At 51.3% G+C, this 26,721-nt stretch overlaps 1 protein-coding gene across 1 annotated transcript; it reads left to right on the top strand.

Annotated features, from left to right (window-relative positions):
* Nucleotides 1-381: 381 nt before the first annotated feature.
* On the top strand, nt 382-25,459 carry LOC311522733 (uncharacterized protein; the record flags this gene model as incomplete). The annotated part of the gene is made up of 18 exons (XM_084632217.1): nt 382-468; nt 1,304-1,486; nt 2,262-2,411; nt 2,655-2,807; nt 2,993-3,171; nt 3,555-3,741; nt 5,093-5,282; nt 5,740-5,858; nt 6,067-6,107; nt 7,853-7,916; nt 20,138-20,329; nt 22,698-22,832; nt 23,474-23,608; nt 23,914-24,089; nt 24,246-24,432; nt 24,740-24,875; nt 25,082-25,200; nt 25,398-25,459. Exons 1-18 carry the CDS (start codon nt 390-392, stop codon nt 25,457-25,459), a joined length of 2,487 nt encoding a protein of 828 aa, XP_084488343.1. The 5' UTR covers nt 382-389.
* Nucleotides 25,460-26,721: the final 1,262 nt, after the last annotated feature.

Here is a 26,721-nt window from a genome sequence, read left to right as displayed (position 1 = left end):
GCCAGCTGTGGTCTCACAGTCCTATGGCCCCTCTAGTGAGATGTGACCCAGGGCCCTGTGACACCAAGTTCAACAGGATGGTGGAGGGAGTGGGTGTGAACTGTGACTGGGAAAATTCCATCTAGGTCTCTGGTGCAGCCCAGAGGCCATGGGGAGGGAGTAGTTGTCTGACAGCCCTGGCCATCTCTGTCTGTGCCGGTCTCTGGGGCACAGACCTGCCCATACTGCTGGGCATTGCTCAATGTTTCCAGTCTGCTACGGGGAAGCAGCAGGGTGAGGCAAGCCAGGGGAGGAGGGCAGGGCACCCTGGTGTCCCCGCCTCCTTCCAGCTGATAAATACCAGGTCCTAGTCCAGGTCCCAGCACAGCCAGGGACCTGGAAACAGAGGGATGATGAGGACTTCGGTGACCATGCTAGCTGGGCTCCTGCTCCTATACCTCGCCCCAGGGGGGCTGTGCCAGGGCTGTGGTGAGTCAAATGGCCCTGTGCCATGTACCCCTCCCCTCTGTGTTGTGTCTGTTGGGGTGGCAGGGGGAAGGGAGCCTTTCCCCACTGCCTTCCCCACCAGATCCTTCCCTTCCTCATGTAGCTACACTCCGCAGCCTGGGCACAGCCTGCTTTTCACTGTGGTACGAGCTACTCCTGTCGTCTCTGCTGCCGACACCAGTGTAGACATCACCCAGACCTGGAAGCTGGTTTGTCCAGTTTGCCTGGGGACTCAGGAGGAGTTTCCCTTCCTGATGCCCCATTGGAGGCTGAGCAATAATAGCCTCATTGTCCCTGCCATCCAGGGACAGCTGCTCTCCTCCCATCGTTCCTGCCTCTTACACCTGGCCTGGAAAATTTCACACATGGCCAGTGAGGGATAGAGAAGGGCAGGCAGGGATCAAGGATGCAGTTGTCTCTGGGCCAGGACACAGGTGACCTGCAGCATTGGACTGTGCCAGCACTGGGCACTGGAGAAGCTGGCTGGCTCAGGTGCCGAAGTCACACCCCACCTACCTGGGGGACTGCAGGGACTGGGTCCTTGCTTCACCATGTGCAAACTGCCTGTGCAGAGCATCTCTGCACAGCTACAATGCCAGGGAGAGACTGGGGGGTGGGCAGGGAGGCTTTTGGGGGGGCTGGTGAAGGTGGGTTTAGAAATGGGGTGTAATGGGGGGCTAGGGCTGGGGTGTGTTAACTTCCTCCTGGCTGATGCCTGGGGCCCCGCATCCCCCCCTCAGCTGGTTCTGAGGGCTGGGGGTGGGGGTGAAGACCCCCAGCTGTGACTACCCATGTGTGATCCTGGCTCCTCCACCAGCTGTGAACAAGGATGAGAGCCCCCTGGTGAGGGATCTGCAGAAGAAGATGATCTATTCAGTGAATACTAGTGCCCCCCCGAACCCCAGCATCCTGCTTGCCCTGCGGCTGGCCCAGGACCACAACAGGCGCATCGAGCAGGACATGCTGAACAAACTGAGCCAGGATGCAGTACAGCGAGCTGGTAAGCGCTCCGTCCCCCTCCCCACACATAGACACCCACCGGGCGTGTGGGACCTGACACTGCCCCCGAATAGAACCACCCTTCCCAACCCAGCCACCCTGCATTGGGAAGTGGGGTCCCCAACAACCTCACATATAAAGTCAGACCCCTAAAAGGATAATGGTGACTCCACAACAAAGCTATTCCCCAAATATGCACCTCTCTGTGAGATAGAGGTGACCCCATAGCAACCCCCAAAACACAGCCATTTCCCCATGCCCACTGTGCCACACAGCACCCCCCAAAACCAGCCATCTGCCCATCCCCTTGGCATCCTATAGCACTCCGCAAAACAACCATTTCCCTGCCCCCTTTGCATCCCATAGCACCCCCCAAAACCACAGCAATGTCCCCATGCCCACTGTGTCCCACAGCACCCCCCAAAACACAGCCATCTCCCCACCCCCTTTGCATCCCATAGCACCCCATTGGGTACAACAAGGCTGGTGCTGAAACTGCTGCTCCCTTCCGAACAGCATGAAACCAAAGGGAGAAGAGAAAGGCAGGAAAATAAAGGGAGACAGATAGGAACAGACAGACAGACTGATGGGGTGGGGGGAGAAAGAGACACACCCAAGGGGAATGAGGTGCAGGGAGGCTGGGGCTGGGGCAGAGAGGCAGAGGATGAGCCTGGGGCATGGAAACAGAGGCAGAAATAGAGGCTGGGGCAGGGAGCATAGGGCAAGTTTGCATGGCCAGCCCCACTGACCCCCACCCCCGGCATACTGTTTTTCAGTTGCGTCCTTCTCCTCGGGCCAGGTGGCCCTCCATATCCTGGCTCAACAGGCCTCCTGCTCCAAACCCCGGCGGGTCTCTGCAAACGGCTCCACCATCAACCTGGTACGTCTCCTGGAGCAGAAGTTCCAGGTGGAATTGCAGAACATAGGTGAGGAGCCTGAGGCTTGCAGGGCCAGGGGGAAGATCCTGCCTGGCTCAACCCCTCTGCCCCCACACCGTCAAGCTCTCCCATCCCCTCAACCCCTTTCCCTTCTCTCTGCCCCTATCTCTCTGTGTCTCCCTCTCTCAGGCCCTTTCCCCCCATCCCACACCCTCCCCCTGTTTTGCCCCCTCTGTCCTGGCCCCAGTCTGTGAGTATGTCTGTGGCTAACAACAGGTCTCTCCCCCACAGTGAGCCATGGCAACCCCTTGACCAACTTCTACCAGCTCAGCTTGGATGTGCTGGCCCTATGCCAGCTGAATGGCCGCGTCTCACCAGCCAGAGCCAGTGCCCTCCTCAGCCCGGATCACAAGAAGTATTACCTCAGCGGCCAGTTCTCTGTGGGTAGGTAAAGGCACCCAGCCTCCTATACCTGGGGGGCCATGGCTTCCCCTATGGGGAGGTGGCATGAGTGACATGAGCTGGGATCCCTGTGACTGTCCCCATGGGGGTCGGTGTTCGGATGACCCTCTCCCTCACCCCTCTCTGGCGTGACAGTCCCATCTGAGCCGCTTTTCCGGTCCCCACAGACACTGCAGCGGTGGCAGTCCTGGCTCAGATCTGCCTGCAGACCAGGGGGCAGCCCCTCCCTCTGAAGGTGGATAAGAAGATCAGACAGAACGTGCAGTGGCTAGTGAAAAAAATCCTGAATGAGAAGAGAAGCGATGGAGTGATCGGGAACATCTACAGCACAGGGTTGGCCATGCAGGTGAGGGACCAGAGTCCCAGTGGGAATCAAAGGGGGTGGGACTGAATTCTAGCTTCACCCACAGCCCAAAGGCCCTCCCCACAACCCAGAGCAGCTGGATAATTCACCTGTGGAATAGTTAATGTCAGCAATTACTGTGTCATTGGTAGGTTCCGGAGTTAACACCATATTGTTATAAATGGAGATAGAAGGCCTTAAATATCCTCCCTTCTGTGTACATCCTACTCACCCGTCTGCTCTCTCCCTGGTGGGCCATCCAGACGTGTTCTTGTAGCCCCTTCCCAGCTGCCTTTGCTCACAGTCTTGTTCTCTATAACAGTCATGTTGGGCGTGGGCAACCAGGCCCCAGGGAGTAACCCTGCCTTCCTCTCTGTCTTCCACAGGCCTTATCCGTCTCATCCAGCTATCTCAAACCCGGGGACTGGAGTTGCCTCCACACTCTGCACACTGTCCTGGACAAGATTCCCCAGGGCACGTTCAAAAACCCCATGGCTGCTTCCCAGATCCTCCCTTCCCTGGAGAACAGGACCTACCTGGACGTGAGTAAGCTCAACTGCTCCATGGATCCAGGTAAGGAGAGTAGACCAAAGGCAGCATCCCTAGGGTGGCTAAGTCCAGATGCTAAGTCCAGATGGCTAAGTCCAGCACAGGACATAAGAACTGGTAGCACCCAGGCAGACAGAGCCCATTAATTCAACCGTGCAGAGGAAGGGTGCCCTAGTGGTTGGGCTCTTACCTGGCATTTAGAAAACCCATGTTCAGCTCCCTGCTCAGCCAATGACTCCTTGGACAAGTCTACACAAGGGGGAAAAAAACAACCCCTGGCAGCAAGGTTCAGAGCTTGGGTGAACTGACGTGGGGCTCACACTGTGAGGCTAGAAATAGCAGTGTAGATGTTTGGGCTAGGGCTGGAGCCTGGGTTCTGAAATATGGCGAGGGATTGGGTCTCAGAGCCTTCATGTCTGCACTGCTATTTTTAGCCCCAGAGCTCAAGCCCAAATCAGTGGACTCATGCTCTGAGACTTGCTGCCATGGGTTTTTTTGGATTTTTTGGCTGTGTAGCTGTACCCTGTGTCTCTGTGCCTCAGTTTTCCATCTGTACAATGTGGTTCATAGCACTGTCCTGCCTCATCGGGGGGTTGTTAAGGATGGTGATGGGGCCAACTAAAGTACCCGAGGCTGACAGAAGCACATGTAGCAAGGGTTGGGGGGGAAATGGGTTTTGACATTTCAAAAATTTGTTTCCATCCTGAATGAGGCTGAAAAGGCAAAAAAATCTCAAAAATGTTCACAAACTGAAAATCCAGTAAACAGACAAAAAATTTGATTGTTTTGATTTGTATAAATCAAAATGTTTCCTTTTGATAACGTCAAAGTGTTTCTACTACAAACTTCCTCGCTTTTTTTCTCTCTGTAAATTTACTAAAATTTCTCAGTGAAAAGTTGTTTCAGGTTGAAAAACCAAAACGTTCCAGTTCAGCAATCTTTTGACCACACATTTTTTGAGGCGGGAGTTTCTACCAACCCAACACTGCTTCATGAACAGTTCGGACACTGAATTGGCATTTTTCTGGGAAAAAAAGGGTTCATTGAAAAATTCCTGCTCCGTTCTATGTGTAGCCCGTGCGGCTCTGTCTCCATCTAGTGACTAGATGGCCTAGAGATTTATGAGTCTCAATCTACCATTCCTTCTCCTTAGCTCAATCACTAGAGCATCATCATCATAGATCCAGAGGCCCTGGGTTCAGTCCCAGCTAATCTCCTGCCCAGAGGGCCATTGCCTAGAACCTCTCTGTCTTTGCTTCTGCCTCTTTCTCTCCCCTTGACTCCAGTGGGACTGGAGTCCCTGCAGAGAGAAAGTCGCTCTCTCCAAGGTATACGTGGCAGTTCTTCACCCTCTCTCCTCTTTCTCCCCACACAGATAACCTCCCCCTGTCCACCACCAGGCCCGCCCCACCCACTAGCCGCCCACCTAGCATCAGAGTCACCTACACTGTTGCCGATGGTTTGAACAACACGTTCAACGACTCTATCAGTGTCACCGTGCCCCAGGGCTCCGTCCTTTTCAAGGTGATGGAGGTTGCCCAGGATAAAGACCCCAGCAAATTCAGGTACTTGTTCAGCCTGGCAATGTGGCACCCACCACTGCTGTCAGCGGCAGTGGCACAGAGCAGGCTAGATGGTAGCATGGGGCTCCTAGGGCAACAGAGATTTTAAAAACAGAGGGGTCCCTAGGATCATGGGGGGGTCGACATGCCCCTGCTACCCCGCCCTGCATGGCTGTCACAGCTAGCAGTGTGCTGAGGGCAGGTTAAACCCTCAGGGGCTGGGAAGGGGGATCAAGGCTGGCTCCGCCACATCACTCAGCTGGACAACATCTTACTGGGATGGGGAGATCGGAGCTCAGGCAGGGGCCAGCTCGGCTGCTTCTCAATCCCTTTCCCCACTGAATGGCGTGGGGTTCAGTCCCACTGTGTCCTCAGTTGCATGTCCCTGTGAAGCGGGGGGTGGGGAGGCTGTGAGGCAATGGTAACCAGTCCTCCTGCACAACTCTCTGTCTCTCTGTAGCTTCAAGTACACGCAGAGCTCCTGGGGCCCGTACATCATTTCTGTGCGGGGGCTGCAAGCTGATAACAACCAGCGCACCTACTGGCAGCTCCTGAGCAACGGCATCCCACTGAGCCAAGGTGGGACAGTGGGAAGAGCAGGGGTGGGGAGCAGTGTGAGGGGAGAGGGGGAGGAACAGGGCAGTGAGAGGCACAAGAGAAAGCGGGGATGAGAACCAGGAGAAGACAGGATCCCAGGGAGGGACTGGCATGCAGGTGGGTGGCTGGGGCTGAGGGGCCACTGACCCCGTTTATCCCTTACCCTCCCTTTCCTCTCCTCATGTTCCAGGTGCTGGGGACTACGTCGTCTATAATGGCGAGAGGCTGGAGGTCAGATTCTCCACTTACTGAGCTCCAGGGCACTGGCCAGCCTGGGGACAAGGGGTGTTCCAGAAGGTGAAACTTGTCCTGGCCTTTCTACTGTCCAGAGATTTCAGGGTTCAGCATCCCCCACCCATTCCCCCCAGAGCAGGGGGTAGGATGGGCCCCTGGGGACAACTGTGTCTTATATTCATGTCTGTGTGACTGTTTCCCAAACTCTGCCTGTGTCTGGCCCTCAGTCCTGAAATAAATGCTCTGCAAGAGCTCGCCGTACCACGAGGGTTATTCCAGGCAAGGAGAGGGGCTGAGAAACTGGGAATGTGGCTAATGGGGCCTCTGATGGGCACCCTCCATCTGGAAACACAGCACAGCCGCAGGGCTGCCATTTCCCTCACCATACATAAGGGCTCACCCTGGAGCCCATCCACTGCACTGGCCAATGGGGTGCTGGGCTTACCATGGAGTCACCATCACCTCTGGGGCCCTGGCCAATGGGGCACTGAGTAGTCAGTCCCCAGGCCTGGACTCTCCCTTGCTGTGGCACTAGGTGTAGCATCGTTAGTGGCAGGTCATTAAGGCTTTTGGTGTAGCAGGGCAGGCTGGAGGGCACTACTGGTGGAGAATGGGAGGCTAATGGTGTCAACAGCCCAGCTAAACCCTTCTTCCGCCTGGATCCCCAGCAGCTGCACTTCCTGGGCTCCTTGCCTCACACACTCTGGGTCCGAGCCCCCCAGCAGTGGCTGATCCACATGGGAGGGTGATGATTCTCCTAAAGCTGCCAGCCAGGGGGCATAGCCCTTTCGCCCTAGCAGTGGTGGCCTCAGCCTTTAGTGCTGAAGGTTCCAGATTCAAACCCAATCCAGTCAGTAACAAGTGCCTAGGGGGTGTTCTCCTCCTGGGTGAGGGTGTTAGAGGGGCCACCTCACCTGGCCCTTGGAAACTGCCCTGGGCCTACAGGGAAAGGGGCTAGAGCTGTGGACTCAGGCTACAGGGGGCAGAAGCAGTAAACGCCACTGACTGTGAGCCCCCACAGCAGAACCCAGAGGTGTCAGAGGCCTGGACCATGGACTGCGGTTAGAGGAGGCTCCACTCTGTGGACTGTGTCTTTGGAGATGGCTCTTCCCATAGGCATGTACCCTCCCACCTCCCCACTTCTGCCATCACAACCCACTTGGAGATTACTGCCCAGGTAGTTAGAAAAAAATACAGGGAGAGGGCTAGGGAGAGTGATGGGACTCAGATCCAGTGAAAACTTTCTAGTTGAAAAGTTTTTTTTTCAATGAAAAATGGCTTTTCATCCCCAACAAAAATGTTTGTGTAGATCAAAAAAAAATCCATTTTTAATCTCATTTTGTAAGGAAAACACCCCTTCTTTCCTTCCCTTTTTAGTTCCACCCACCCCCAGCCTGACAAACCAAAATTGTTTTGAAACATAAATAAAAACCCAATTATTCAAATGGTGGGGAAGTGGGGTGGGGTTTGTTTTTTTTCTGATTTTTTGTGTGTGTGCACAAAACATACTTGACTTTCTCCTACCAGCTCTAAAGGGAATGAACCAGCATTTAGTTATTATGAATTTATCCAGATCCACATGGTGCTGGGCGCTGTACATATACAGGACAAAAAGACTGTCCATGCCCCAAACTAACTCCAGTCTAACTTTAACCCAATGGGAGCAGTCACTTGGCTGTGTCGCCCCCCCGGTGAATCTGTGCTACATAGTCCCTGAAGCCCCTGTGCTTTGATCTCTCCAGGTCCCAGTCCCCGACTCCCCAAGTGTGCATTTGTTGCCCTCTCCAATTTGGTGCCGGTTACACGGTGAGTGCCCGAGGGTTAGCGGACTGTCCCATGTTGATGCCCCCAAATCCCTGTCCTGGCTGAAGAAGAGTATTTCCCACGTCCACCCAGCATGGTGGGTGAGAAGGGGAAGTCTGTACTGGGTTCCCCGTTTCACAGGGCCCCCAAACCAAGCAGCATTGCGACCTGCTGTGCGGGGTTGCAGCGTCACTCAGGTTTGGCCCAGCACCCCTCTGTCTGCATCTTCCCCTCCCCAACTCAGCCGCCCTTTGATGCAGAGCGACAAAAAGTAAAACTAGGACATCGCCTACACTGTAAGCACAACATGGGGAGGATGGGAGCGGACGGGGGGGCGGAGAATCCTCGCTGGCTTAGGGAATGTGATGCAACAGCAGCCCCTTGGGATCCAGACGCTGCAGTGATCAGCACCCAAGAAATGCACGGTTAAGCAGGTCCAGGGTGTTCAGGGGCACTGAAGGGATTTAGCTCCCTGCAGCTTTTTCCCTTAAAAAGCTCCTCCTTGTGGCTGCATAAGAACTGTTCTCCAGCCAGGCCAGCTTCCAGCCTGGAGCAATAGCTCCGGGAGACATGACAGTCATTCCCGTTTAGAGAAAAAGAGTGTTAATTCTGAAACCTCTTGATGGCTGCTGAAACTGCAGCCTGGTTAACTATTTCACTGCTGAGTGTATTAGCGGAAATATCCTGCTACAGCAAGCCATTATTTCAGCCTGCCTTTCCCCTGGTAACCAGACACATTATTCTCCTCTGCACTCATGCAACTGAGCTGGGCCTAGCCCTGACAGGGTGCTTGAGTGGAGCAGCTGCTGATGGTTTCTCCATCATGTTGTCTCCCCGTGCTGGGAGCAGGGGGGAGATGCCACAGCAGTGCTGGGCTGCACTAGCTGTTTCTAATGAGTGCTACCAGTTGGGACTAAAGGGTAGGAACATTCTAATGTAGACGCAATCAGGAATTCAGTCCCCAGCCACCTCTCTTTCCCCCTGCCCAAACCGAGGAGGGGAACACGTAGCCACATCTGGGCTTGGCCACATCTTGACTTTATTGATCACAATTTCAGCCACCTCCTGTGTGCCAAAACCCCAGCAACCCCATGTTCCCTAATGCACCCTCCCCAGCTGCCAACCCTTCCAGCTTCTCCACCTGACAACTCCTGAGAGGCTAGCAAAGTTGTCAATGCAAAAAGCCTGGGGGCAGGGTAAGATCAGCTGAGCTTTGCCTTGGCAGGAGTTTGCTGAGCAGCAGCTTCCCGGCTCCCCCAGGAGCGACTCAGAGAGGTACAGGTCAGCAGGCTGGGAGCTCATTCAAGGGCATCTGGCAGTGGCCTGGGATCTGGGAGAGAAGCAGAGAACTCAGCTGGGAAGCATATTGGCTAGAGAGGGGCCAGGTGCAGCAGGAGACCTTGGAAGCAGCCTGCAGGCAGATCGGAGACAATGGCTAGGACTCAGTGATGCCACTCATGCCAGGACTGAACTTTGGCTGGTGGAAGCTACAGATCTCTGCTTAATTGCAGAAATGGTTACACTTGCACCCCTCTATTGGGCTGCTCCCAGGGGCCCGTTAGGAACTGTTGCATTGATCGCCTCGTGAAACTCCCTGAACCATTCCTGGGGATGATTTGCCTCCTTCCCATCAGCTCTCATAATCTTTTCCCTCCAGCTGTGTGGAAGTGGGAATTGGGGGGGGACGACAACGACAGCCTGCAGAGCCTAGCAGCTGACCTGCCCCCTGCACTTACTGCTGAATCTGGAGTACACTTGGGACACCTCTGAACATCTGGAGGGGGTTGGTGGATCACAGTTCCCCTCCCAAGTAACAGGGTTGGCTGCTAGCCAAGCTCCTCCTCATAGCCAGAGGTCACCTTGCAGCACTCCATCCCTGCTGTCTCCTTTACAGGGTTCCTTAACCAAACTCAAGAGAGTCCAAAGGAAATTGAAACATTCTCCACCTGCAGTCCAATTTATTCACTCTTCACATATAAATTAGCCATCCAGGCCCCAAACTCAGTTCAACATCTGTCTCTCCTTCATTGGGGTGTTCCCAGCCCTCTTTCCCAGATCTGCACTTTCAAAGTCTCTGCAAGAACTCATCTTGCTCCCTGCAGCAGTTTCCTTCACCTTCTTGCCAACTACAACTTCTCAGACCTCTATTTCCTGAGTGGTTCTCCTAGCTTGGATCAGCCACCTGTGGCCTTTTATAGGGAATTCCTGATCCCACTCAGGCGGGGCTCATCATGTTATTAGGGTTGGCTTAGTCCCAGGATCTGCACTCCATGGGCAAGACACTCTGTTACAGCCCTCCAGCAAAATAAGGAACAGCTGCGCAGATTTGACCATTCATTCCCATACTCAGCTCAGCTCAGCAAAAGACACCATTTATTGGCTTTACCCGATGCTGCCACACAATTGCTCATCTGCTGCTCCAAAGGCTACAGAAATCAGAAGGGAAAAGGGATAGGCACAGAATTTAGACTTAGCTGGCCCCAGAGCCTTTGCTGCTTCTTCTTCCATATGACTTAAAACCAGCAGTGTTAGATGTCCAAGCCTAGGTTTGCAATCCACTCGATTGCTTCAGGTGAGGCACAGTAATTTGCAGAGAGCCCACCAGGATAGCATCAATATCCCAAATGATTCATGAGATATTCCATAGTCTGAAGTCCCTTTCCCCCAGGCACAAATAGGACTATGCCTCAGTTCCCCTTTATGGAGAAGGTAGGTGCATCTGCCATGTGATCATAGAATCATAGAATATCAGGGTTGGAAGGGACCCCAGAAGGTCATCTAGTCCAACCCCCTGCTCAAAGCAGGACCAATTCCCAGTTAAATCATCCCAGCCAGGGCTTTGTCAAGCCTGACCTTAAAAACCTCTAAGGAAGGAGATTCTACCACCTCCCTAGGTAACGCATTCCAGTGTTTCACCACCCTCTTAGTGAAAAAGTTTTTCCTAATATCCAATCTAAACCTCCCCCACTGCAACTTGAGACCATTACTCCTCGTTCTGTCATCTGCTACCATTGAGAACAGTCTAGAGCCATCCTCTTTGTAACCCCCTTTCAGGTAGTTGAAAGCAGCTATCAAATCCCCCCTCATTCTTCTCTTCTGCAGGCTAAACAATCCCAGCTCCCTCAGCCTCTCCTCATAACTCATGTGTTCCAGTCCCCTAATCATTTTTGTTGCCCTTCGCTGGACTCTCTCCAATTTATCCACATCCTTCTTGAAGTGTGGGGCCCAAAACTGGACACAGTACTCCAGATGAGGCCTCACCAATGTCGAATAGAGGGGAACGATCACGTCCCTCGATCTGCTCGCTATGCCCCTACTTATACATCCCAAAATGCCATTGGCCTTCTTGGCAACAAGGGCACACTGCTGACTCATATCCAGCTTCTCGTCCACTGTCACCCCTAGGTCCTTTTCCGCAGAACTGCTGCCTAGCCATTCGGTCCCTAGTCTGTAGCTGTGCATTGGGTTCTTCCGTCCTAAGTGCAGGACCCTGCACTTATCCTTATTGAACCTCATCAGATTCCTTTTGGCCCAATCTTCCAATTGGTCTAGGTCCTTCTGTATCCTATCCCTCCCCTCCAGCGTATCTACCACTCCTCCCAGTTTAGTATCATCCGCAAATTTGCTGAGAGTGCAATCCACACCATCCTCCAGATCATTTATGAAGATATTGAATAAAACCGGCCCCAGGACCGACCCTTGGGGCACTCCACTTGATACCAGCTGCCAACTAGACATGGAGCCATTGATCACTACCCGTTGAGCCCGACAATCTAGCCAGCTTTCTACCCACCTTATAGTGCATTCATCCAGCCCATACTTCCTTAACTTGCTGACAAGAATACTATGGGAGACCGTGTCAAAAGCTTTGCTAAAGTCAAGAAACAATACATCCACTGCTTTCCCTTCATCCACAGAACCAGTAATCTCATCGTAAAAGGCGATTAGATTAGTCAGGCATGACCTTCCCTTGGTGAATCCATGCTGGCTGTTCCTGATCACTTTCCTCTCATGATGTGTGGCTGCAATTGAAAATGGACTCTATTTTCCATGTGAGTGAAAAGCCACTGGGTTCTTCACTTGAGGCACTGGTATGGTGTTTCTTTGGGTCACCAGCGTCCTTCACCTTGCTCACCATTGACTTCTGTGAGGGAAGACCCCGAATCCTCAAGCTCTTGCCCTGCAAGCCAAAAAAGTTTCCTGGATTTGAGTGATGACAATCAGCTCAGAGTCTGTCCTGTTACATGCTAAGGCACAACCAATGTCAAATCAGTATCTGAACATCGCTCAGTGAAGCCGCAGCCTGAACAGCAAACAGAACAGCCCATGCTTATCTCCTCTCTAATAAAAAGAACAGGAGTACTTGTGGCACCTTAGGGTATGTCTACACTACGAAATTAGGTTGAATTTATAGAAGTCATTTTTTTAGAAATCGTTTTATGTAGTCAAGTGTGTGTGTCCCCACAGAAAATGCTCTAAATGCATTAAGAGCATTAACTCGGCGGAGTGCTTCCACAGTACCGAGGCTAGCGTCGACTTCTGGAGCGTTGCACTGTGGGTACCTATCCCACAGTTCCTGCAGTCTCCGCCAGCCATTGTAATTCTGGGTTGAGATCCCAGTGCCTGATGGGGCAAAAACATTGTCGCGGGTGGTTCTGAGTGCATGTCTTCAGGCCCTCCCTCCGTGAAAGCAACAGCAGACAATCTGTCGTGCCTTTTTTCCTGAGTTACCTGTGCAGATGCCATACCACGGCAAGCATGGAGCCCGCTCAGCTCACTGTTACCGTACATCTCCTGGGTGCTGGCAGACATGGTATTGCATTGCTACACAGCAGCAGTTCATTGCCTTGTGGCAGCAGACGGTGCAATAGGCCTGATAACCATCGTCATCATGTCTGAGGTGCTCTTGGCTGCCTCGGTAAGGTCAGTCAGGAGCACCTGGGCAGACATGGGCGCAGGGACTGAAATAGGAGTGACTCGACCAGGTCATTCTCTTTAGTCCTGCCGGCAGTCGTATTGCACCTTCTGGCAAGCAGGCAGGAGAGGAGGATGGCTAGCAGACCTACTGCACCATCTGCTGCCAGCCAAAGATTTAAAAGATAGACGGAGTGGATCAAAACAAGAAATACACCAGATTTGTTTTGTATTCATTTGCTCCACACGCCCTCCCGCCCTCTGTGAAATCAACGGCCGACAATCGTTTCGGTGAGGTCTGTCAGGGAACCTTGAAAAGTTTAATAGAGATTCAGTCCTGCTTGGCATACTAGGGGGAAGAGATGACTCAGTGAGGTGAGCATTGGCCTGCTAAACCCAGGGTTTTGAGTTCAATCCTTGAGCAGGCCATTCTGTGTGATAGTTGTTTTTGTTTCTCCTTGATGTAAAGCCACCCCCTTTGTTGATTTTCATTCCCTGTAAGCCAACCCTGTAAGCCATGTCGTCAGTCGCCCCTCCCTACGTCAGAGCAACGGCAGACAATCGTTCCGCGCCTTTTTTCCATGCAGACACCACACCATGGCAAGCATGGAGCCTGCTCAGATCACTTTGGCAATTAGGAGCATATTAAACACCATGCACATTATCCAGCAGTATATGCAGCACCAGAACCTGCCGAAGTGAAACCGGGCGAGTAGACGATGTCAGCACAGTGACGAGAGTGATGAGGACATGGACACAGACTTCTCTCAAAGCACGGGCCCTGGCAATGTGGGCATCATGGTGCTAATGGGGCAGGTTCATGCTGTGGAATGCCAATTCTGGGCCCGGGAAACAAGCACAGACTGGTGGGACCACATAGTGTTGCAGGTCTGGGACGATTCCCAGTTGCTGCGAAATTTTTGCATGCGTAAGGGCACTTTCATGGAACTTTGTGACTTGCTTTCCCCTGCCCTGAAGCACCAGAATACCAAGATGAGAGCAGCCCTCACAGCTGAGAAGTGAGTGGCAATAGCCCTGTGGAAGCTTGCAATGCCAGACAGCTACCGGTCAGTCGGGAATTAATTTGGAGTGGGCAAATCTACTGTGGGGGCTGCTGTGATGCAAGTAGCCCACGCAATCAAAGATTTGCTGATATCAAGGGTAGTGACCCTGGGAAATGTGCAGGTCATAGCGGATGGCTTTGCTGCAATGGGATTCCGTAACTGTGGTGGGGCTATAGACGGAACCCGTATCCCTATCTTGGTACCAGAGCACCAAGCCGGCGAGTACATAAACCGCAAGGGGAACTTTTCCATGGTGCTGCAAGCTCTGGTGGATCACAAGGGACGTTTCACCAACATCAACGTGGGATGGCCGGGAAAGGTGCATGACGCTCACATCTTCAGGAACTCTGGTCTGTTTCAAAAGCTGCAGGATGGGACTTTATTCCCAGACCAGAAAATAACTGTTGGGGATGTTGAAATGCCTAGTTCTCCTTGGGGACACGGCCTACCCCTTAATGCCCTGGCTCATGAAGCCATACACAGGCAGCCTGGACAGTAGTCAGGAGCTGTTCAACTACAGGCTGAGCATGTGCAGAATGGGGGTAGAATGTGCATTTGGACATTTGACAGCATGCTGGCGCCGTTTACTGACTCGGTTAGTCCTCAGCGAAACCAATATTCCCATTGTTATTACTGCTTGCTGTGCACTCCACAATATCTGTGAGTGTAAGGGGGAGACATTTATGGCTGGGTGGGAGTTTGAGGCAAATTGCCTGGCCTCTGGTTACGCGCAGCCAGACACCACGGCGGTTAGAAGAGCACAGGAGGGTGTGGTGCGCATCAGAGAAGCTTTGAAGACCAGTTTCATGACTGGCCAGGCTACGGTGTGAAAGTTCTGTTTGTTTCTCCTTGATGAAACCTGTCCCGCTCTCCTCCCCCCGCCCCCCTCCCCATTGGTTCACTCTACTTCCCTGTAAGCTAACCACCCTCCCCTCCTCCCTTTGATCACTAGAGGCAATAAAGTCATTGTTGCTTCACATTCATGCATTCTTTATTAATTCATCACAAATAGGGGGATAACTGCCAAGGTAGCCCAGGAGGGGTGGTGAAGGAGGGAAGTACCAGATGGGGTGGTAGAGGAGGGAAGGACAAGGCCACACTGCACTTTAAAACTTATTGAATGCCAGCCTTCTGTTGCTTGGGCAATCCTCTGGGTGGAGTGGCTGGGTGTCCGGAGAGCCCCCCCCCCACCATATTCTTGGGCATCTGGGTGAGGAGCCTATGGAACTTGGGGAGGAGGGCAGTTGGTTACACAGGGGCTGTAGCGGTGGTCTGTGCTACAGCTGCCTTTCCTGCAGCTCAACCATACACTGGAGCATATTAGTTTGACCCTCCAGCAGCCTCAGCATTGAATCCTGCCTCCTCTCATCATGCTGCCGCCACCTATCAGCTTCAGCCCTCTCTTCAGCCCACCACTTACCCTCTTCAGCCTGTAACCTCTCCTCCCGGTCATTTTGTGCTTTCCTGCACTCTGACATTGTCTGCCTCCATGCATTCGTCTGTGCTCCGTCAGTGTGGGAGGACAGCATAAGGTCAGAGAACATTTCATTGCAAGTGCATTTTTTTCGCCTACTAATCTTTGCTAGCCTCTGGGAAGGAGAAGATCCTGTGATCCTTGAAACACATGCAGCTGGTGGAGAAAAAGAAAGGGACAGTGGTTTTAAAAAGACACATTTTATAGAACAATGGGTACACTCTTTCATGGTAAACCTTGCTGTTAACATTACATACTAGCACATGTGCTTTTGTTACAAGGTTGCATTTTGCCTCCCCCCACCGTATGGCTAACCCCCCTCTCCTCCCTCCCACCACTACCTGGCTAACAGCAGGGAACATTTCTGTTCAGCCACAGGCAAACAGCCCAGCAGGAACGGGCACCTCTGAATGTCCCCTTAAGAAAAGCACCCTATTTCAACCAGGTGACCATGAATGATATCATTCCCCTGAGGATAACAGAGAGATAAAGAACGGGTGTTGTTTGAATGCCAGCAAACATATGCTGCAATGCTTTGTTCTGCAATGATTCCCAACTACGTTCTACTGGCCTGGATTGGTAAAGTGTCCTACCATGGTGGATGGAATAAGGCTGCCCTCCCCAGAAACCTTTTGCAAAGGCTTTGGGAGTACATCCAGGAAAGCTTTATGGAAATATCCCTGGAGGATTTCCGTTCCATCCCCAGACACGTTAACAGACTTTTCCAGTAGCTGTACTGGCCACGCATGCCAGGGCAAATTAATCATTAAACATGCTTGCTTTTAAACCATGTATACTATTTTAAAAGGTACACTCACCAGATGTCTCTTCTCCACCTGGTGGGTCCGGGAGGCAGCCTTGCATGGGTTCGGGGGGTACTGGCTCCAGGTTGAGGGTGAGAAACAGTTCCTGGCTGTCGGGAAAACTGGTTTCTCCACTTGCTTGCTGTGAGCTATATTCGGGTCCCTTTTATGGCCTCTGTCCTTCATGCCCTGGGAGATTTTGACAAATGTTTTGGCATTTTGAAAACTGGAATGGAGTTCTGATAGCACAGATTCCTCTCCCCATACAGCGATCAGATCCCATACCTCCCCTTCGGTCCATGCTGGAGCTCTTTTGCAATTCTGGGACTCCATCATGGTCATCTCTTGCCACGCTGGCCAAACAGGAAATGAGATTCAAAAGTTCGCAGGCCTTTTCCTGTCTACCTGGCCAGTGCATCTGAGTTGAGAGTGCTGTCCAGAGCGGTCACAATGGAGCACTCTGGAATAGCTCCCGGAGGCCAGTACCGGCGAATTGCATCCACACTACCCCAAATTTGACCCGGCAAGGCTGATTTCAGTAGTAATCCCCTTGTCAGGGGTGGAGTAAGGAAATCGATTTTAAGAGCCCTTTAAGTCCAAAAAAAAAGGGCTTCGTCATGTGGACGGGTGCAGAGTTAAATCGATTTAACGCTGCTAGATTTGACCTCAACTCCTAGTGTAGACCAGGGCTAAGCGATAGAGACTAACAAATTTATTTGAGCATAAGCTTTTGTGGACTACAGCTCACTTCATCGGATGCATAGAATGGAACATATATTAAGAAGATATTTATACATACAGAGAACATGAAAAGGTGGAAGTACCCATACCAACTGTAAAAGGCTAATTAATTAAGAGGAGCTATTATCAGCAGGGGAAAAAAAAACTTTTGAAGTGATAATCAAGATGGTCCATTTTGGACAGTTGACACAAAGGTGTGAGGATACTTAACATGGGGAAATAGATTAAACTAGTGTAATGACTGAGCCATTCCCAGTCTCTGTTCAAACCTAAGTTAATGGTATCTAGTTTGCATATTAATTCAAGTTCAGCAGCTCCTCCTTGGAGTCTGTTTTTGAAGCTTTTCTGTTGCAAAATTGCCACCTTTAAGTCTGTCACTGAGTGATTAGAAAAGGAGTACTTGTGGCACCTTAGAGACTAACCAATTTATTAGAGCATAAGCTTTCATGAGCTACAGCTCACTTCCTCAGATGCATATCGTGGAAACTGCAGCAGACTTTATATACACACAGAGAATATGAAACAATACCTCCTCCCACCCCACTGTCCTGCTGGTAATAGCTTATCTAAAGTGATCATCAGGTGGGCCATTTCCAGCACAAATCCAGGTTTTCTCACCCTCCACCCCCCCACACAAATTCACTCTCCTGCTGGTGATAGCCCATCCAAAGTGACAACTCTTTACACAATGTGCATGACAATCAAGTTGGGCTATTTCCTGCACAAATCCAGGTTTTCTCACATCCCCCCCCACCCCCATACACACACAAACTCACTCTCCTGCTGGTAATAGCTCATCCAAACTGACCACTCTTCAAGTTTAAATCCAAGTTAAACCAGAAAATCTGGGGGGGGGGGGTAGGAAAAAACAAGAGGAAACAGGCTACCTTGCATAATGACTTAGCCACTCCCAGTCTCTATTTAAGCCTAAATTAATAGTATCCAATTTGCAAATGAATTCCAATTCAGCAGTTTCTCGCTGGAGTCTGGATTTGAAGTTTTTTTGTTTTAAGATAGCGACCTTAGAGGTTGAAGTGTTCTCCTACCAGTTTTTGACTGTTATGATTCCTGATGTCAGATATGTGTCCATTTATTCTTTTGCATAGAGAAAAACACCTATCTTGCTCTCTCTAGTGTACCTATCAAGGGATATTTTGAGTTTTAATTGCTGGAGGCCTATTTTGGGGGGGGGGAGGGGAGGAGGAAGAATCTGAATATAGTAGAATACAACAGATTATAAGGTGCAAAGGAACCATTAGATCATCCTTGTCTGACCTCCAGATAACATAGTCCAGAGAATCTCCCGTAGTGATAGGATACAGAGGGACCTAGACAAATTAGAGGATTGGGCCAAAAGAAATCTGATGAGGTTCAACAAAGACAAGTGCAGAGTCCTGCACTTAGGATGGAAGAATCCCATGCGCCGCTACAGACTAGGAACCAAATGGCTCGGCAGCAGTTCTGCAGAAAAGGACCTAGTGGTTACAGTGGACGAGAAGCTGGATATGAGTCAACAGTTGCCAAGAAGGCCAATGGCATTGTGGGATGTATACGTAGGTGCATTGCCAGCAGATCGAGGGATGTGATCATTCCCCTCTATTCGACATTGGTGAGGCCTCATCTGGAGTACTGTGTCCAGTTTTGGGCCCCACACTACAAGAAGGATGTGGAAAAATTGGAAAGAGTCCAGCAGAGGGCAACAAAAATGATTAGGGGACTGGAACACATGACTTATAAGGAGAAGCTGAGGGAACTGGGATTGTTTAGTCTGCGGAAGAGAAGAATGAGGGGGGATTTGATAGCTGCTTTCAACTACCTGAAAGGGGGTTCCAAAGAGGATGGATCTAGACTGTTCTCATTGGTAGCTGATGACGGAACAAGGAGTAATGGTCTCAAGTTGCAGTGGGGGAGATTTAGGTTGGATATTAGGAAAAACTTGTTCACTAGGAGGGTGGAGAAACACTGAAATGCGTTACCTAGGGAGGTGGTGGAATCTCCTTCCTTAGATATTTTTAAGGTCAGGCTTGACAAAGCCCTGGCTGGGATGATTTAGTTGGTGTTGGTCCTGTTTTGAGCAGGGGGTTGGACTAGATGACCTCCTGAGGTCCCTTCCAACCTTGATATTCTATGATTCTATGATCCCTGCCTCCAGCTCAGTATAGAACTGGGGATCTGTCTTCAGACAGAAAAGGATTGGCGAAGATGCCCCCAGTAGAGGAGATCTGTCTCCCCACATATCTCAGCTTCTCTCTATGGGGCAGCAAGGGGATTGCCCTTTGCCTGCTATACAGGTAGTGATACTGATAGCTTTTGTAAAGTGCTTTGAGATCTATGGCTGAAAAGCTCTAGGTAAGAGCTGGGTGTTGAGCTCTGGCTGTCAGTGAGATTCAGAGAGTAATTCACCCTGGCCAAACATCAGTACACACAAGTAGGATTTGAGGGAAGAGGCTACAGCTTGGCTGACTCCTCTTGATCTCAGACACGTTCTCTGCTAGCCACTCCCCGTTCTGTCCTACTCACGCCACATGTTGGTTCGCCAACCAGAAGGCACCTCTGGTTGTTGGGTTGGCTGCTCTCCAAAGGATAGGGTATAACAATGGTGCTCACGTGACTCTTGGTATGTCCTTCCACTAGCTGTGTAGCTGATCCCACCAGTGCCAGTATTTGTTCTCCAGAGTCACCTTGCCAAACCCTTGAGAGTCTGTGTTGTCGAAACTGAGATAAGCGAATACAATGAATGGTATCAGAGATGGGGCGGGGGAGAGGTAGGGTGAGGGCTGGGACTGTGCATATAAAGGATGACACAGAAGGTTGCCAATGCTCTCTGAGATCCCCGAGTCCTGCCCCCAGCAGGAATCGTTGCCCAGAAGAAAAGGCAGAATGTTCCCCTGGGCCCTGGCTGTTGTGTGTGTGCTCTGCACGGTGACCAGCGCCACGGAGCAGTGCAGTGAGTATGACGGAGAGGGCCAGCAGGGTGCAATAGCTAGGCTCGGCTAATTCCATGTCTCCCTGGTGGTCCCTGAGCACAGTTAAGGAAATAAGCAGAGGTGGCACAATGGGTGCTGGTTCCCAGCATCAGTGAGAGCCAAGAGTCTCCAAAGAAAGTGAATCTGCATGGGGGGGAGGAGGCGGGAGGGCATGTTCCTTAATTCATACCCTGGGGCTGCCGAGGTGGCTCCCCAGGGCACATGCCCTCCTGAATGAATGTCTGCTTCTCTCCATCTCCAGCTGTCCCTCCTACGCAGCAGTACATGGTCACTGAACTCCAACGTAGAATGGAGAGCTCTGTCGTCCTGCAAAGCCCACCGAACCCCAGCATCCTGATTGCTTTGAACCTGGCTGGCGGCACACAGGATGGCATGAAGGAAAAGCTCATGGTGCAGCAGATAAAAGACAGGATCATCAAGGAAGGCACAGTGGGTAGGACACCAGAAATCAGATATTCTTCCCTGTGTGCCAGATCAAAAGCCCACTGAAGTCAACAGGAGATTTCCATTGACTTTGAAGGGCATTAGATTCAGGACTTCTGTGCATGCCCCAAGTCCCTTTTCCATATATCCTGCCCTTAGAAGACGAACTGGTATATCCTTTAGTCATAGAATCACAGAGATGTAGGGCTGGAAGGAACCTTGGGAGGTCCTCTAGTCTAGCCCCTTTTGCTGTGGCAGGACCACGTAAATCTAGACCATCCCTGACCAGTTTGTCCAACTTGTTCTTAAAACCCTCCAGTGACAGGGATTCCACAGCCTCTCTGAGTAACCTGTTCCAGTGCTTATCTAGCCTCGGAGTTAGAAAGTTTTTTCCTAATAAATAACCTAAATCTCCCCTGCTGCAAACTAAGTCGATTCCTTCTCGTCCTGCCCCCGATGGACATGGGGAACAATTGATCCCTGTCCTCTTTATAACAACCTTTTACATATTTGAAGACTGTTATCAGGTTCCCCCTCAGCTTTCTCTTCTCTAGACTAAATATGCCGAGATATTCAACCTTTTCTCATAGGTCAGGTGTTCTAAACCTCTTATTTGTGTTGCTGTCCTCTGGACTCTCTCCTATATGTCCCCAACTTTCTTAAAGTGTGGTACCCAGAACTGGACACAAGACTCCAGCTGAGGCCTCACCAGTGCTGAGTAGAGCAGAAAAACTACCATTCCCGTCTTATATACAACACTGCTGTTAATACACCCCAGAAACCACCCAGAATGACAGTTGCCTTTTTCGCAATAGCATTGCACTGCTGGTTCATATTCAGTTTGTGATCCATGACAGCCCCCGCATCCTTTGCTGCTGCCATGCTGCCTAGCCAGTCCTTTCTGCTGCTGCTCAACCAGTCTGACTGACCCTTCTGCCATCCTGATTTTGTATGATCACTGATCCGGAAGGATCTAGTGACCAGGTTTCCCCAGCAGCTATTGTAAGGAAGGATGTCAATGCTGACCCCTAGTGGCAATAGCAAAGAATATTCCTTCCAGGCACATTTTGCTGAGTTTGGAGGGGATTGTATTAATATTCCATGTTAATATCCTGGCCCTCTCCCACACCACACACATGCAACCGGTGAAGAGGACATTACATTTCCAGGTTACACACGGACAAGTAAGATTTCATATCTAGCCTTAATTGTGCCCCCTTGAGTGGCTGTATCACTAGGATAAAGGCTCTAATTACAGGATCTTGGACAATTTCTCAAATAAAACAGGGTTTCAGCTCAACAGGAGAAAGTCTCTGTAACTTATGAACCACTGAAAACCAGAAGAAAGGGAGGGAGGCTAGAATAGGAAGATTGACTACAGCAGTAGCTGCTTCTCCCCCTATGTATTTCTATACTGTTTTCATCCCAGTCTGAGATCCTTTCATCCATCCACCTCTGGGGAACAGCATTTTATAATCCCTCACAGCAACACCACACAATGGTTTAGCACAGGAAATAGAGACAAATCCTGTGTTCAGTGGAAACGGGAGGGCAGATGGCCTGGGACATGAAGAAAACTGGGTTCTATTCCTAACTCTGCCACTTATTCCCTTGGGATTCTCTCTGGGCCTCAGTTCCCCATCAGTAAAATGGGGACAATTATTATTTATTAGGTGTATTATGATAGCAGCTAGGGGTCCCAATCATGGACCAGGATCTGATTATGCAAGGTGCTGTACAGACATAGAACAAAAATCTTTGTTGATTTCGACTGGAGGTTCTTTGGGGCAGGAACTCTCTTGCACTGCAGGGATGTACAGTGCCTAGCACAACAGGGCCCAGATATCAACCAGGCCTCTTAGATGCTATCCTAGTAGAAATAATAATAAATCTAAGGTGGAATTTCAGGAGGAAGGATGTTGTTAGAGCTGGAATTCAGACAAGACTGCAGGCTTAAGCCTTGCTGTCATGAAGAGCAATACGGGATCTAAATTACACATGAGTGCTCAGGACCTCAGTTTTATAGCCCATCTGATAGACTGCACCTCCTAGCACTCTAGCAAGGTCCTGGAGGCCAGAGGAAGAGCAGTAAGTCACCATCACCCCTGTGTAGCATGCAAGTGTCCCTCAAATGTTGCCCATCCTAACAAAGCCCTATCACAAGCCCACTTAGCTTTGATAACAACACATGCTGTGCTGGCTGCCCCCAGCCCGTGCACTGACACCCTCACTCCTCCTGGTGTTTCAGACATGCAATCTGTTATAGCTTTAACCCAAGGAAACATAGGAAAGACATGATCTGTGCTGTGCCGAGGACCCCCTGATGAGTTGATTACACTTTCTCTCTCTCTCCTCCACTTCCACTCCTTGTCCTGAAGAAATGACCTCTGGCCAGGTGGCCCTCTACATCCTCGCCCTCATCTCGTCCTGCGAGGATCCCAAGTGCATCACAGCCAACATCAACTTGGTTGAAGTCTTGAAGTTGAAAACCAAGGAGGAGTTGACCTACTTGAGTAAGAGGGGGAGCAGGGCTTCAAAGGCATAAGAATTGGACCAGGACTCAGCAGGACTGGGTTCTGCTCCCAGGTCTGCCACTGGCCTGCTGGGAGACCTTGAGCAAGTCACCACACCATTCTGTACCTCAGTTTTGCCATCTGTGCAAATAATAATGATCCTGACCTTCTTTGTTAAGCGCTTTGAGATCTATGGACAAAAAGCACTATACAAGAGCTAGCTATTAGTATTCTAATCAGGGAAGAGCCTTAGGGACTGGACTCCAGGTCTCCTTGCACCTTTGGGGTCCTGCCCAAGTGTGCCTGGGATCTTGCTGTCCAGGAGGAGTGTCCTCTGCAAATCTCCCTGGAGGCAGCAGTTGCCCAGGTCAGCACTGCGCCACCATTTCAACTGAGGGAATCACTGGGATCTTTGCTCTTTTTCTTTACCCAAGTGAGTGGGCACTGTTGGAAAGTGTTGTCCTGAGAGCTTAGCACCTCGAAGGTCACCTTCTGTGTCTACAGTGGGTACAGCACAGACGAGGACCAGGACAAGGGGTGCACTTCCCCGCCTGATATACAGACACAACCTTTAAGGGAGGGGAGGCCCATTGTGTCTCGGTGGCCCAATGTTCAGTCACTCCTGCTCTGGTGCTTTTCAGGTGACCACAGCACACCCAAGACAACATTCTACCAGCTCAGCCTGGACACCCTGGCTCTGTGCCTGGAGGGGGCCAATGTCAATGAGGCAGCAGTAAGCCTGGCCAAGGAGGCACTGGCCAAGGACTTCTTTGTGGGTAAGAGCCGCAGCCAAGAATGCCAGCCCCTCCCACTACTGAGCCCCAGTGCCACTGGGGCTTGCTTCCAATTAGGCACCCTGCTCTGCTCACTGACCTCACCCCAACATACCTGCTGCTGAACCTCCCCATCATTGCCCCCTGCCTGCCCATCTGTGCCCCCATTACCCTGTCCTCCTCCTCACTGCCCCTTCCTGCCAGCTGCATGGAGCCATGCTCCAGAGAATGTGCTGCTCTAACCACCCTTGCTGTCTCCTTCCACCCCCAATGGTCGTGGTGACGATGGGGCGGGGGCTGATTTGCAGACACCGGAGCCATGGCGACTCTGGCACTGACCTGCGTGCACAATAGGCTGGTGAAGGCTGAGCAGAGCAGAATCCTGGCGCCCATCCATAAAGCACTGTACAAGCTCCGACAGCAGATCCTCAGGGCCGTGGAGACCAATACCGCCAATATATACAGCATCGGCTTGGCTCTTCAGGTACCAAATCCCCACCCCCTCCCTGCTGGAAGCACTGGCCTGGTGCAGAGCCCTCAACACACCTTGAGCCATGGGTCTGGCTGTGGCATGTCTGAGTCGAGGTCCCAGCCCACCATGCCCTGCTCTGTTAGAGGCCTCTCCCTCCTCTTTTGACAGGCGCTCAATGTCACTTCGGTGTCCTATCCCACCGGGGACTGGAGCTGCTCACAGACGCTAGCCAAGGTGCTCACCGAGATCTCCCAGGGAGCCTTCAACAACCCCATGGCTGCTGCCCAGATCCTCCCTTCTCTCGTGGGCAAAACCTACCTGAATGTGATCAGACTCAACTGCTCGTCAGATAAGGGTAAGGATCGCTCTGTAGCCCCTTCCCCCACCAGCCACTTCCCCAGCCCCTTGGAGCAATGCAACAATGACCCTGGGGTCCCAAGATCTCTCACCTGTTGCTTTACCTTGGTAGAGGTCTGAGCTAACCGGCCCTGATCCTGGCCTCTGCTCCACTGGCCCCAAATAATCCCAGTGTTGAGGGTTTCCCTGGTTGGTAGAAGGCTACTGGAATAGGTCTCCTTCACACCCTGCGGCTGGCCCAGGACCACAATAAGTGCTCTAACCACTAGGGTGACCAGATGCTCCTATATCCTCTCTCTGCTCAGTCATGGTGAAATACACCATCATCAACCACCTCAGGGGGCAACACTTCACCCACACCATCTCCGTGAGCGTACCCAAAGGCTCTGTGCTGCTCTCCGTCCTGCAAGCAGCTCAGCAGGACAATCCACAGGACTTCAGGTGAGCAAGGCAGGCCTCATGTGGCTACAGGTTCATCCTCCTTTTTGATCATTCTCTCCCTACTGGTGCGTCAGTTTCCCTGTTTGCCTCTGTCTCTCTCCTGATCCATCCCCTCTACATCCCTCTCCTTCCCTGCAGCCGACAACTGTACCCTCCACCCTGTTATCCTGGCTCCCTCCTGACTTTTGCCTTCGTTTCCCTTGCAGCTATGAAACAGAGCAGACATCCTGGGGCCTCATGGTGGTCTCCATCAACAACCGGGCTGCCAACTCCAATGACAAGACCTACTGGCAGTTCCTCAACGGCACAGAGCCCCTGGAGCAAGGTGCGGGGTCTGAGGGGAAGGGAGTGGGCGGGACGGTTGTTGACAACCACCTGGCAGGGGAACGTGCTTGTCCTCAGAGTTGCATCAGTTCCGTCCAAGCGGGGCGTTTCATAGGAGGGAGGCAACAGCAAGAGCGAGAGTGAATTCCATCTGAGCAGCACCACTCCTGCTTTATCATCCTGTCCCATTTCTTCCAGGTGTCGACAGCTACATACCAAGTAACAACGAGCATATTGAGGCCATCTTCAGCACATACTGAGCACACAGGTGGCCTTGGGGAGGAAGGGGATGCAATCAAGAGCAGGAGAGGCCTCTTCTGTCGCCCTTCAAGACCCCTCTAGGCTGAGGAGATACATGCCCAGCCCATCACAGGGCTGTCAAGGGCAAATAAAAAGAGTTCTCTGGTTCTCACGGATCGCTGAGTGTTTATTTCAATCTGAGGTGTGACACTGGGCTCTCAACAAAGCTCTCGGCTTCTGAAGGGCTCCCCAATTTGGGATAGTCTCTACCAGCAAGCTCTAGGGACAGATGTGATTTCCTGCTTCTAAAGAGGACTCAGATCAGCTCACACCTAGATTATAGCTGGCCACATTAAGTCTTAAGTCTGCGTGAGTTAAGATTGAGACCAGCTTTCTGTTTAAAGCTTGACTTTTCTAAGTACTTCTAAAATCCACACGGTTATTTGGATTTCCTTGAAACTTGGTGTGCCTCATAACGTGCTTCCAAGAGTTAGTGTTCCAAATGTAGGGGCATTTGACCAAGGGATCCCCAAGATACAGCTCCTGAAAAAATGTTTTCCCCCGTACAGTTTGCAAATTTGATCAGTGTATATTGATAAAGTTCTTTCTGTCTAAAGAGGCTCCAGAATAGGCCATTCTCTCACAGGGATACCATTAAATTTTCTCCCCATTTAAAGAGGTCCCTAGAACAGGACATTGCTTCCTAACCAACACTAGGGGATTGATAAAGCTCTTCCCTTTTAACAAGCCCTCAGATTGGGCCATACACTTCAGGATAACAAGAGGGTATCAATAAAGTGTCTGGCATTCCAGGGGAATGATAACATTCTAAAGTGGCTCCAAGATGGGACGATCTCTTTTGAAAAACAACAGCATGCCATCAAGCAGTGGGTCTCAACCTTTTCCGTACTGTCATGGGGTTGATATACCCCACCACAGGTGCTGGGCCAAGAAAGACAAAAAACGGAGATGACAGGTCAAGTGGCAAGAGTTTCCCAGGCTGTCTCTTGTCCCTAGGGTAACAGGGCCCTGCCTCTGGGGTCAATACAACTGTCCCTGTCAGGGTTCCCTCCCCACTCTGAACTCTAGGGTACAGATGTGGGGACCCAGATGAAAGACCCCCTAAGCTTATTTCTACCAGCTTAGGTTAAAACTTCCGCAAGGCACAAATTCTTTGCCCTTGGAGGGTACGCTGCCACCACCAAGTGATTTAACAAAGAATCAGGGAAAGGACCACTTGGAGTTCCTATTCCCCCAAAATATCCCCCCAAGCCCTTACACC

The sequence above is a fragment of the Lepidochelys olivacea genome (genome assembly GCF_965140295.1).
Source record: "Lepidochelys olivacea isolate rLepOli2 genome assembly, chromosome: 6".
In the NCBI taxonomy this organism is placed as follows: domain Eukaryota; kingdom Metazoa; phylum Chordata; order Testudines; family Cheloniidae; genus Lepidochelys; species Lepidochelys olivacea.
This window is presented reverse-complemented; position numbering and strand designations above follow the sequence as displayed.